This window comes from Cupressus sempervirens, chromosome 3, assembly GCF_028749045.1.
Source record: "Cupressus sempervirens isolate cs-2001-9-10 chromosome 3, ASM2874904v1, whole genome shotgun sequence".
Lineage (NCBI taxonomy): Eukaryota > Viridiplantae > Streptophyta > Pinopsida > Cupressales > Cupressaceae > Cupressus > Cupressus sempervirens.
Genome location: NC_143120.1, coordinates 37,152,484 through 37,166,553, shown reverse-complemented (window position 1 = coordinate 37,166,553; position 14,070 = coordinate 37,152,484). Strand labels below are relative to the sequence as shown.

At 30.8% G+C, this 14,070-nt stretch overlaps 1 protein-coding gene across 1 annotated transcript; it reads left to right on the top strand.

Moving 5' to 3' along the window:
• The first annotated feature begins 4,626 nt into the window (after positions 1–4,626).
• Positions 4,627–13,436, top strand: LOC149564660 (putative leucine-rich repeat receptor-like protein kinase At2g28990). Its single transcript, XM_089816210.1, has 8 exons — positions 4,627–4,723; positions 6,275–6,883; positions 7,260–7,343; positions 7,460–7,570; positions 11,962–12,183; positions 12,383–12,495; positions 12,633–12,890; positions 13,227–13,436. Exons 1-8 carry the CDS (start codon positions 4,627–4,629, stop codon positions 13,434–13,436), a joined length of 1,704 nt encoding a protein of 567 aa, XP_089672336.1.
• Positions 13,437–14,070: the final 634 nt, after the last annotated feature.

Sequence of the window (14,070 nt, the reverse complement as noted above, 5' to 3'; positions counted from 1 at the left end):
TTTTGGAATACTACAACCTGGGATGCCCCACAAGTGTCATTAGGAACAAATCCCTCATTTGGGCAAATTGGATCAGAAGAGATGGGAGGAGGAATACCCTCCTCTAGAACCATACTATCCAGCACCTCAAAGTGATTAAAACCTGAATCAGATAATCTCTCTTTCAAAGGCCTCTTCTGACCATGCTCCTTAGCTCATGGGTAAGCAGGGATAAATCCATCCTTATCCTGCATTTGAGGCTTACCCTTACTTGTAGCATCTTGTGGATTCATCCCCTTGGTAGTATTAGCCATTTGAGATTGTCCTTTCCCTGTAGAATTTGCCAAACCACCATTGCTAGTAGTAGAACCATCCATTCCTTTGGAAGTCAAGTTACGAGGGCACTGACACTGTAGATGACCATACTCATGAAAAATTCGACAGTGGAAAGGGAGGGATTCATAATCTAACTGTTGCACCCAAGAAGAAGCCCCACGACAAATTTCCAAAGAATCTAGTAATGGGTTATTCAAATTAATTTCAAAACAAATTCTAGCATAAGAAATAACCTTTTTATCGAGGGATTGATGTGCGATCATAGTCGGCTTCCCCAACAAAGCTGCAATTTTCCGGAGGATGTCTTCACGCCAAAATTCCAAGGGAAGGCGAGGCAAGCAAACCCAAACTAGCACTGTTGAAGGGAGATCCTCATCAGAATTAAATCATGAATGCCAAGGTTTGACAAATAACCCCACATGGTTGTAGAAATAAGGTCCTCCTTCAAAAACATGATCATGATCAGACATGCAAGAGAATACAACAAAAAAATAACTATTCCCTACCAACATAATCTCCATATCGCCTTCCACTTGCCATGAGCGAAAGATCCATGCCTCAAGAGCAGATAAGGAAATCTAGATTCCAAGAAATTTGCAAATCAAAGCATGCTTGGTCCAATATTCAATGTCCTCCATAACAATCGCTGGAGGAATAACCAAAATAGGGCGATCATGGCTATGTGAAAAACAACCATTTACTTTTTTTAACTTGGAGCTCTCCCCTAAATAAAATGATTCAGATCTCATTACATGCATAGTTGGAGAAGAACCATCTGTTCTCACCAACACAAAAGAAATCCCAGCCCCTGCCATGCAAACAAAAAAAACCCTAATCCAAAATTGACTGCAGAAGATTACCAAAAACACCCATGCAAACTATGACCAGTAGCCGACAATCCAAATAGAATAGAAAAAAATAGTAGAGATCAAACAACAATAACAAGCTAGGGAAAGAGCCCTAGCCTAGCCGGCAGCCAATGCTTCTGAACATTATAAGCATCAAATTATCGATCAGAATCTAATTCGCTTAAACATCACTTTAGATCTTAGGGTCTGGTCAGATTCATTGAATGCTTCCATCATTTTCTCTCCTCTTTTCTCTTCTAGAAACTTCTCCAAACTTTGCCTTGAATTCTTGCATAGGAATTCCCAAACATGATTTCGCTTGAATTAAATACTCCAGGTCATATATCCTTATTTTCCACATGTTTTATGTTTTTCAAGAAATTAACTATGTCAGCTGGAAATTATAATTTTCCTCCACCAACACTGTGTTTTGACACTCAATCATCATTGGGATACTCACTCACAACTAACTGTTCAAGTTAGCACATATACTATCACTCGGTTGATACTGATGCTTGATCAACACTATCTTTGCTTAGCTCATACTAGCACTTGATCAATGCATGCATCACTCAGCATTAACTTCAAGTTCTTTAATCTTATGCACTTTTGCTTGGTCAAGCCTATGCATTTGGTCTTTCCCTAATCATTTCTTCTAGGCTTCAGTACAACTATCTTCTTCACTTGTAGTATGATTAAAAAATCACATTATCTTATCAAAGTCTAACTAATTCAAGTACCCATTGTTGTTCCTTTCATAACTCAACCTTTCTTCTAGGTGCTTTTGTTATGTCCATTTTCTCAAATCTTCTTCATCAATCATGTCTTGATATGACACTGAAATCAAATAGCACCGTTTTACCAATAAGGTGTGACATCAATGACAACATAACAATTGTCTCAATTGTAGTTTCCACCATTTACCTTATTTAAATTGCATTGCTTAGACTTTCCATGTTACTAATTGTCAACTTATTCTCTACTTTAATCTCTTTTGATTTCTTGTTGTTTTCCTTTTCTATGCATGTTTTCAGTGTGCTGTTAAATTACTCCTTTATTTTATAGCACGATAATTATTTTTGAACCTCTTTTAAGAGTTCACATCTTTTCAAGGATTCATGTTAGTGGCACTTTTTTTCTACTCCTTTTATTTGTATTCCCCGCTCATAGAGTTAACACCAAAAAGATAGTGCCACAAATAATAAGATTTTTAAATCTTTTTTTCTAATATTCTTGTTTGGAGCATTGAATGTTCTTGATTTCCTATATATCGCCTAACTGGGGTCTAGACAAGATAATCTATGTTAGTAAGAAAAGTTATCAAATACATAGACTAGAGCATATGCCCAAGTTTTCTATGTGATTTATATATATACCTAGAACTCAATAGTAAGTGAGATAGTGAAATAGATTTAAGGTAGTGGAACAACTTCCTACATACTAAACTTGAGAGGAGGGTTATGCAAAACTTCTCAACTCTTTATAGTAGTAGTAAAAAATTAAAGAAGTAAACATAAATAGAATGCATACCACAACACAATGACTTACATGGGGAAAACCCTTTGCAGATAAAATCCTCACACTATAAAAGCTACTCATTGATATATTACTCATAAATCAACAACATATTACAATATGCTTGTAGAGGATGCTTCTTACAAAAGTATCACCGATAAAGATCAAAAGGTAACCTACTAGCTATTATATTCTCAAAACACAAATTACAATACACAAATGTAAATTAACTCCCTAAAAAATATAGGGTCACCTTCTACAAAAATAAAAACATAGGAAATACGTAAGGATAATAGGGCCATATGAGTGCGCATATTATTTGCCAAAATTTTGCTAACTCTATAAAAATGACATTTTTCTATTGTTCAAATATCATGTGTTATTAATGAGAATAGAGATTTTTACATATTTTGGACACAAATAAGGTCATGTTTGTCTAACAATCCACGTGAGAAAGATCTCATGTCTATATCATCCTTAAATTTAAGAAAATTCACAAATCTAGAGATTTGACATCATTGAGAGCCAATAGTGAGCTCATACGGAGGTTGACCACCTAGATAAATTAATGATTATTTTTGGTAACCCAATGCCAAGTTGGGGTCGAAGGAGAGGGGGGCAAACTAGAGCAACTTGGAGGGAGATTCAAACCCACACGAGGGGGTGACCCATAGCCCCAAGCCTCTTCTCCCAATCAAAGGAAAATATTATTAGCACTTGTTGGTGGGCTAAGTACTATTGTGATTTTTTTGAATTTCATGCTTGTAGTGATTAATTTTTTTATTTTCTACGAGTTAGAATTAATTAGTTTTAATTTTTCTCATTGCATAGAATAGATGCAAGATTTTTAATTTATGATATTTAGAAAATAATTTTTTAAGATTCGATTGGGTGAGTTGTTTTTTATTAAGTTGAATTGATTCATTACTGTTTAATATTATTTTAAATGAAAGTGCATTGGTGTAGATTTTTATATTTTTATATTGTATTTTTAATACTATAATTTTTTTCATTCAATTAAAAGTACTCAAAAAATTTATATTTCTTATATTATATCATCATTTAAGAAATATTTTAGATATTGCTATTTTCATATTATTATTTATATATGCAATAGAACATATATATCAATAATTATAAAAATAAATAAAATGTAAATTATAATTATAATTAATATCATTATAGAAAACTATAATTTTATAATATTTTATATTAATTAAAATATTTAATATACTATAATACATTTACTAATTTAAAATTAAATTTATATAAAAACTATAAAGACAAGTACCAAGCCACTATGTGGCACTTGTTATTATTAGCTACACATATTTTTATCTATATTATTGTACAAATTTGTATTTTAGAATTAACTAATAATTATAATAAAAGTCCAATTAATGTTTCATAGCTTATAACGGATGCTACTTGCATATATAAATATACTTCTTATACCTCTTCCACTTAAATATATACAAAATTGATTAAAAATAGAAATCTTAATAAAATTTTATCTCCACTTTTTATGCATTCAGTATTTTAAACATCTATATAAAATATCATTCACAATACTTTTCACCGTTAGCTGTACATATACATATCGAGGCAGTTTTGTTTGGGGATAATTTTATTTAATTGTAGAGAACAAAAATCCAGCAACGGCCTGGATAATAAATTATCCATTGTATAAATCGCTGGGATCCTCAATGTTTACACTATGTTTGTCCTATTGAAATACATACAATTTATTTATTTAAAAATAGAGAAATCCGTCATTGGGGACTATGCATATGGGACATCCACAGCGATTATCACAATCAAAATATTTTACTTTATAATTCTCCACAACTCAGCAATTAAATGCCTTTTCTGTCCGAGTCACAACGTTTGCGTATAATATTAAGGCAAAGAAGCAGCCCAATTGGGCAGTTTTCCGATACAGAACATTATGGGGAGAAAGCTACTATTTGGAATCAAGCTCAGCCAACTGGAAATTTATGTTGTTCTCATTACCATATTTTTGTGCAATAACAGAACTGATGCAGGTATTTGTTGTTACAGCTTTGTATAAACGTATAAATTTATCTGTTAAAATCCTGCGTGGTATCATTCTTGCAAACCAAACTCCAGGATTTTGGCTTTAATGAATAGTGATTCAGAGGAGTTCGCCTTCTATGAAACCTAATAATCTGGTTATATGTCACAATATCTTACAGTTTACAGTTTTCTGATGGACAATCTGATATAGATGGTCTTGTTTTGTCAAAGTTCTGTGCAGACATTATTTTTTGCATTTAGAGAAAACCTGACGCTATGCCATTTGATTTGCACTCTTTTTAAACTATTCTCATTGATAATCGAATACTTTCAAGTCCATTGATGGCACAAAATTAAAATGGATCTGATAATTAAGCATTGCGTAAACAGAGTAAATTTTCTGTAGTTAATGGGTAGAGTAAACTTGTTTTTGGCTCAATTAATTGGTATTTTTAAGGCTATAGATCTGAGCCCCACCAAAGATGCGAGGCCAGAAATTATCCCACATACTTGTCAACTATATAATTTTTTTAAAACTAAGACCTTATCTTTGTACCTTAGCTCTTACCTGGTTAAAAATGTTTCTCAAATTTATAATTCCAGATAACTTTTCTGGAACTGATTCTGATTTTCCTTTATATTTGTAATTTCACTTTGCTTTTCTTTGGATGACATTTGTAGGGTCTTAATAATATTAATACTATAACCTCTGCTTATGAGAGGTTTTCCTATTCATGCACTAGAAAGTGGGATTTAGACTTGTAACCACTATCTAGTTTTCTTAAAATTCGACCTTTTTAATTCCATTTCTATATAATTTAAAAAAAAAATTCATCTAAATTGTAATCTAAACTACTATATTAAACTCTGTTTTTGGATTTGATTGTCGAGCTTTTCTAATTCTGATGATAGATGATAGATTGTGATTAGAAAAGTTGATATGAAAAACTTGCACACAATGAAATCCACAAACATGATTGATTATAATTAATAGATAGATTGTGAAAATCTGTTAACATTGATCTAAACTACTACTTTAAGATGCTGATATTGGGTCATGCTCTTTTATTTGCCCAAAGACTCTAAGCCAAGCTATTCTTCAAATTAACAATCCCTTCTTACTCTAGCATGGTAAGAAAAAATAAATATATATATATATATATCAATCAGATAACATTGCTCAGTTCTAGCTATTCAATCTGAAAATCTTCCTTCCGTTCGAAAAATACAATTTCCATTACTCATTACCATCCAAATCTCTCAAATGGAGTCTCGAAATAATGCTGGAGTGTACCCTTTTCCACATCTTCAAATGCCCTAGATTACTACAGGGACATTTTCTCATGATTGACAGTTTTTGTTGTTGTCTGTACTATATGAAATTACTCCGTGTTGTACTCTTCAGCTATTTTACCCCTGTTTTTGGTGAACCCTTTCCAGATAAGGCACACAATGAGTTATATTTTTAGATTTTCATTGCAGTATAACCAACATTTCTTTCATTTCCATCCATGAATTTGCTGCTCCGTTTAATGGATTCTAAACTGATAAACATGCAGCTCCAGCTAATTGTAGCCTCGATTTCACCTTATACCCGTATTCACCTTCTACCAGTTGCTTGAAGGGTGAAAGTAGCATCAATCTAAGTTGGGGGACACTGGAGGCACATGAGTGCTGTATGAATGCTCATGTAGCTTTTGCTCAAGCATTAGCCATGAAGGCAAACCAGAGTTGGGGTCCAATCTTCTTGGACACAGAGGAGGAGGTGGTTTGTACTGGAATTCTCACCCAAGATCATCCTGAGCTTGCAAGCTGCTCCTTTACAGAGTTCAGCAAAGCTGGAGCTGGTATTTGCTACAACGAGACTCTTGGTGACATCAACAAGAAGCTTGGAAATCAGCTGAATAATCTACAAACAATATGTACTGGTACACTTGATGACAGGGATGATATGAGCAACAGCAATGCCTGTAGAGACTGCTTTGGAAATTTCACTCATGAAGCCAGCGTTTTGAATGATATATTGAGTGGTGGAAGGGATGTGGGAGGGCTTGTACAAGATTGTGGACTGGCCCTTCTCATTGTGCTCGTTGCTTCTCGCATTTATGATTCTGAATGGATTCAATCCCTGAACAGCTGTTTGGTTTATCAACACTTGGGTAACCATGGTAAAATCATTCAAATCTCTGTTAAACTTTTAGACCTAATTTGCATGTAACAGCTTTGCCTTCTCTTAAAATCCACATCAGATATAGGTTCAGAAGAGGTGTTTAATCTCTATGAGCATTTAATTTGTCCTATAGGTGATTGACTCAGTTTTTGGGTATATAAGAATCAACCCTACATGTTTCACTTTGAATGCACGAGTCAACAAATTGTGCTAACTTTCTCCTGTTTCAGAAAAACATAAGGGGTCAAGCACAAACACTATAACTGGTATGCATCTTATCCTAAGACCAGAAATGAACATCAAAAGATAATAACAGAGTTCTTTTCTTGCTAGATGAATATCATGTTTAATAAGTTTTGTTTATCTGTGAACAGGAGTGGCAGCATCTATCGTTGGAGTCATTGTCGTTTCAGTTGTTTTGGTGGTTTTGGTGAAAAAAAACAAAGAAAAGAAGAAAGGTAGGGGAGCTCAATGTTGAGAACCGTACAAATGGTATTTTTCCTTTTTCTGCTATTATATTATGTGACTAAGCACCATACAAATGCTATTTATTCTTTTTCTACTACATGTGAAGCCAAAGCACTTCGGGCAACTGGATCTCCTGTGGTTAGGTTTTCATGTGAAGAGATTTTGGATGCAATGAATTACACAGCACCTTGGGTTTTCCTAGGGGAAGGGAGTACTGGTGAGTTCATGTTACTTTTTAGTATGATGTTTTTCTACGAAAAATGAAATAAGAAATTTCAGTGTTTGATAATATGTGTAACCCGCTTCTTACCCACTTTCGAAGATTTTATGGAATGAATTATTCACAAAGTTATGAGCTGCGTATATTAATATTATTATTATATATAAATATATGATGAATTAATTATATTAATTAACATTTAGTTTAGCAAGGCGACTGTATCAGGCGAGAATAATTATTTAAGAGGTAGTTTATTCAGTATTACGTTTCATAATTTATTTATATATTCTGTTTTCTTGAGAACTAAAGGAAATATCATTTGTTTACTTATAATATTCAAGAGATTCTTAATTAGTATTTGCAAAGAGATATTTGACATTTTTTTGCATCGTAACTATCAATTAAGCTTATACATACAACATAATAAGATGTTATTATACTTTCAACAATTAAATATGTATATACAAAGTCACTTAATAATCAGTTCATACATACATTATGGGCATGGAATAACTAGGTCATCTAGACCTTACATTACATACAATAAAAAATAGATGTGATCCTACTAAATGCATCTTCCTGTTAATGAGTTCACTAACACACATAACCTCTTACAGAAAGTGATAATATGAAAAATGAGAACTAATGCATCTCATAGTGACAATGTGGGTCCATTTTTTCCTTAGTTCACAACTAGTTGTGATTCCATATTACTTTTTATCACTGTCAAAGGTATATGTGCAACACAAACACGAAAAATGTGTTTATTAATAAGATTTTATCACTTACCTTACAAAAACTTATCAAATTTAATATGAAGAAGCTCTCCACATCTATTACTTTCATATTAGTAGCAAGAGTTAACTAAAACTTATTAAGTACTTCCTAGTATTTTCATTTAAACCATAAAATTCAAGCCCTTTTAATCATAGCCCTCAACACTCAAGACAAGATGAGTTCTTCCCCTATAAACCATGGGATAATAGCAATACCCCCAAAGAAACTCTCCACACATCCAAATACTCAAAGCAATCTAATTTATTATAGAATATAATTTGAGTTTAAGATCAAAATAATGCAAACAAAATTAAAGAAAAATATTATTAAAATTTGCAATATCACTACACAACAATTTGCTAAACCTATTGTTACATTATTCCAATATCATTTGGGTCTATTCATAGATTGCAACAATGGTGTATTTGCAGCAGAAAATGACTTCCAAAAGCCTTCTTTCCAGCTCCCCAATCTCCACCTTCAAAATTTTAAATGAAAATCAAGAAACACCATTTTCCATATTTATCCATCTAAGATCTCTTGCACTCTCTCTAGACTCCTAAACTCCAAATCCATAAAATAATTTTCAATGCTCACTTTTGAGAAGATTTTGTCATATAATGTAACCCCCAAGAACTTGAATTTCAATTAAATTTTGGCTTTATTTAAGGTGAAGGTGGGATCTAAAAACTCACAATGTTTTTCTTATCAAATTTTCAATTTTGCCAATGTGAAATGCCACTACATTGCACCAAATTTCAACCACAGGTCTATAAGAAGCAATGCTAAAATATTTAGGAAAAATATTTGACATATTAAATACTAAAATTTCACCAAAAGTTAAAAATACACAAAGTGAGCTTGAGATTGCCCCCAAGCTTTAGCATTTACTATTTACTTCTAGTATTGAAAGTTGACTAAACCTTAAGATGTGACAATTAACTCTTACCTTTTCTTTCGTATTGATGAAAGCTAATTAGACCATACATATATCAAACTAGCTTTCACATAAATATTTATCTTATAACTAGATACACATGATTTAGTTTATCTCATATTTTTAATAATTTGATAATATATATTGACTCAATCTTAGACCCTTCAATCTATAACTTTTTCTAAGATGATTCATCCAATTTTCTATTTTCTATTTTCTCTTCTTAGAATAAAATATTTCTAAATTTATTAAAATAGAAATTGAAAGTATTTCTTCAAGAGAAGAGGCTATTTTGAGTCACATGAAATCCCACTTCAAGCCAATTCTAAAAGAATGTGATTGCAACTATCTATACCCAAAAATATGAATGATCTTTTCCTCTATGAAATCACCATGGAGAATCTACTAAAGAAGAAGAAGAAGAATTTTGTTCCACTAAGCTAAAGATAGCCTATGGGGCAGTATGTCAAATAGGCATTTGCATTTCATTCATTTTTCTATGTAGGGTGATGATGGGTGCCCCTAACTTCTTAATTGTTTTCTTGCTAAACAAGATATACCAAGAACCAATTGTATCCACTTTCCCAAAAGTATAGAAAATACACCCTTTGATCTCAATCTTCTTTAATGGGGTTTCAGCCAGTAGAATAATAACAAGTTTTCTATTAGAATAAATATTTCTAATTGTATCAAAAAATAAATCTTAAGCATTCCTCTGACACGAAGCTACTTTGAGTTACATTAAATTTAGTTTCAAACCAATTACAAATTATCTTGATTGTTAGACATCTACTCAAAAGAATAATGATTTTTACTTTTATAAAATCACCTACATGTGAAATCTATTAAAAAAAAGAGAAAAAATCTTTAATCTCTTCAAAGCTTAAAAAAAAAAGTCTATATATGAAACAAACCGGCTTCTTCATTTCAATCCTTTTTTTATATAAGATAATGATCAAACCCTAACGTTTGAACAACTTATGATTAAATTTATGTAAGAGTCAGTTATCAAGATATCCATTAAGAATACACATATAACAAGTGTGTATTTGTCATTATAATTTTTGTAATAATTGTAATTGAAAATTTAAATAATAAATAAAATAAAATAGATTAGTTAATTGAAATAAATTAAAAAAAATATTTTAGCATTAGTTACAATTATTATTTTTCATTTATTTATAAGCAATTAGTTTTAATCTTATAGATTATATATATTTTTGTTTATAATAAGTTGTAAGACCAAAAAATTAGTTATTTCTAATTAGTGAAAATTAATTACTAATAGAAGAAAGTGAATATTGTCTTTGACCAATACAATAATGTTGGATGAAATATTGTATTAGTAGATTGTAATAGTGTTAAAATTCTTAATTTTAACTTAACTTGAATCCTAAATAAGAATACTTTTTATAATAGTTATGACATAAATAAAAAATTATTACATGACATTTGAAACAAATTATATACCTATGACATATTTTAAAATATTAATGATAAAGATTGTATTACAAAATATTCAATTATATTATTATATTCTATATAGATTATATAGTAATATATTTTATATAATTTGAATAATAATAATAATTTATAATATGTATATATTATGAATATATATATATATATATATATATATATATATATGTTATTTAAAAACTCACAATAATATATTATAAAAATTTATATATATTTGTGATATATTATTAATAGATTTATTTATTCAACTATATAGTTTTATTTTAATGCAACTCTATTTTGTAGTTTCATCTTTAAACTATTTTAAATTAATATTTGTTAGTGAAAATTTAGTTGAGAAAAAATGAATATGGATGAATTCCGAGAGGAGGAATTTCGAGAAAAGGGCTCCTATAACACAAAATTGTTAGAGCTAATAGAATTAATTGTTATTAATTGTATTTGTAAATATTGAATACAAATTATAATTTTTTAAATAAATTTATAATAAATATAATTTACTCTAATTCAACTATTAGAAAATCAAAAAATAATTATTATGAAAATGGAAAAAATATTTATATAATTAATAAGTTCTCTAACCATAATTAAAAATGAGTAAATAGAATAGTGTAAAAACTCATTATACTCTTAAATAAATTTTACTTTGATGCTTATACATCTTGTAAATACATTCTCATATATAAAATTTCACTTATATATATTCTTTTGATGAAAATAATCTTTACAAAGTAAAAAAAAATTGACTATGTTATTATTATAATTATTAAGATTTATTTGATTTATTTGTAAATTTGATTAAACAAAACTTATGCATAGAGAAACTAAAACTAATACAACTATTATCATGTAACTCTTATTTTACTTCAATCCCAAATATTGCATTATGAAGAACTACCGAAAAAAGAGATTCTATAACACAAAATGAGTTGAGCGAATCATATAGTTTATAAAAGTATTAAAAAACTTTAGAAATATTTTAATTACTCAAAAATCATTACTTGTGATTGATGGATAGATTTCAAACTATTTTCATACGGAAAGTACAATAATAGACAAGTATCCTATTAAACTTGAAAGAGGCTTTCAAAAATATGCATTGGCGAGCATTATGCTCCCTATTTTGTTTATCGAATACCTTGATATCTTATTGACATTGATAGAGTTGTTAAAAAAAAATGCTCAACTGTTGCAGGTAAAGTGTACAAGGGAAAGCTACCTAGTGGCCAGTTTGTAGCCATTAAACACATTTCCAAAGATATTGCACAAGCTGACGCATTCGAAAAGAAGATTAAAACCATCTTGAAAATTAGGCATAAAAATCTGGTATCTCTAATTGGCTACTGTGATGAGGATGGTGAGAAATACTTTGTTTATGAGTTTTGTGCCAAAGGAAATCTCGATCAGATGCTTCTAGGTAAATAAATACTCCCCTCTTATCACTCATTTTATCAGATTACAATCTCACACAACATTCATTTTCAGTTTTCAGGTTTCCTTTCACAGTACAGTAACATATATACAAGTTCCATTGCTGTAGTTTGGTTATTTCACAACATTAATAGTGCGATTTCATTTATTATTCATTCGATCTTTTGCAAATTAATCAGGCCTAGAGGATAAAGTGTTAACATGGGAGCAAAGAGTGAAAATTGCGTATGGCTGTGTTATTGGCTTACGTTTCCTTCATCTCTATCCAGATGGATGCATAGTTCACCGTGATATAAAGGCAAGAAAACCCTAAACCATCAATTTTAAGTTTCTCTTACTCATATTGATTTCTTTGTTTAAATTGTTAATTGATAATTAGTAGTATAGCAAGCAAACAATCTCATCTGAAAGTTTCCATATGTTTTTGCTTTACAGCCAACTAATATCCTGCTGACAGAATCCATGGAAGCAAAGCTTGCAGATTTTGGGTTGATCAGAATATTTAAGATTCAGGAAACAAAAGTGTTTACTACAGTGAAGGGCAGCAGGGGATATCAGGATCCTGAATATGTGAGTCAGGGAAGACTAACATGCTCTAGTGATATTTACAGCTTTGGTGTTGTTTTGCTCCAACTTCTTTCTGGCAAGGGAGCAATTCATGTTGACCAACCTCAACCACTATTCCTTCAAGAGGTGCTCTCTTTTTCTTACATACCCACTTTTGTCTACAAACAATTTTTCAAATTTTTTATGGACCTCAAAATCTCTTTTCAAAAGTTGGAGCTACACATTCAGCAAGATTTATTTCTGATAGCTCTTTAAAAGCCTTTCAGCTTCACCATAGACCCAAGACCCACTGATGACCCACTGAAGTCTAGACACAATTTTATCTTGACCCACTGACGTCTAGACACAATTTTATCTTTTAAACATTATTATGAAATGTCGAAATTAAAAGGCTTTTCTGTAGTTTTGGGTTTATTGCTCATTAGTAACTTTTGTTGTGATTTTGATTTGATGGTGTTGCAGGCATATGAGATTGTCCACAGAAGTCCAATCGACCCTTCAAAATATGCAGATCCGAAGTTGAATGGGGAATATAACGGGGAGGCATTTATAATTCTGCTGAAGCTGGCTGTTCTTTGCACTGCTCTCTCATATCAAGGACGCCCAAGTGTGTTCGAGGTGTATGAAGATATCCACAAGGCTTTGACGCTTTCTACTTCCTTATCTCTGTAAAGGTCCAGCAACCTCTGTGTTAAACAAAAGAACAATGATAAAGATGGCTGGTCACATGAATTGGGTGTTTATTATGAGCTCGCTCTCTAATATTATATTCCAGGTCCATTGAAAGAGTGTTCCAAGTAGCGGTTGGAGACCTATAGTACTCGTGCATGTGCTGGGTTAAAAATATCGTTTTAAAAGGTTTGATCACAGATAAGTGCAAGGGTCGTGTACTGTTTTAAAATTCTGTGACATATAAAAAATTGTTCTATGCTTTATTAGGCTATTTGTTCAAATAAATAATTTTTAAATAATGAATAAGGTAATTATATTATATTTTGATTTTATTCAAAAAATTATCAATACTTGTTGATTCCGCTTAGAATCTTGTATCTCTCGTTTTTTTTGAATTGTAACTAATATATTATTTATTAATAGAGAAGGACTATTCATCAAAATAAAATAAAATAACGTGTTTATCATATGTTTTCTATTAGAACTGATGTGTGTATGCGTGTGTAGATATATAGATAGATGGATATATATGGTATATTTATTTGTCTTCAAAATTTAATTTGTTGGAATATATGATTAGATTATAGTAGGATCTAATGTTATGAAATAAAACAATTAATTTACAAACAAAAAT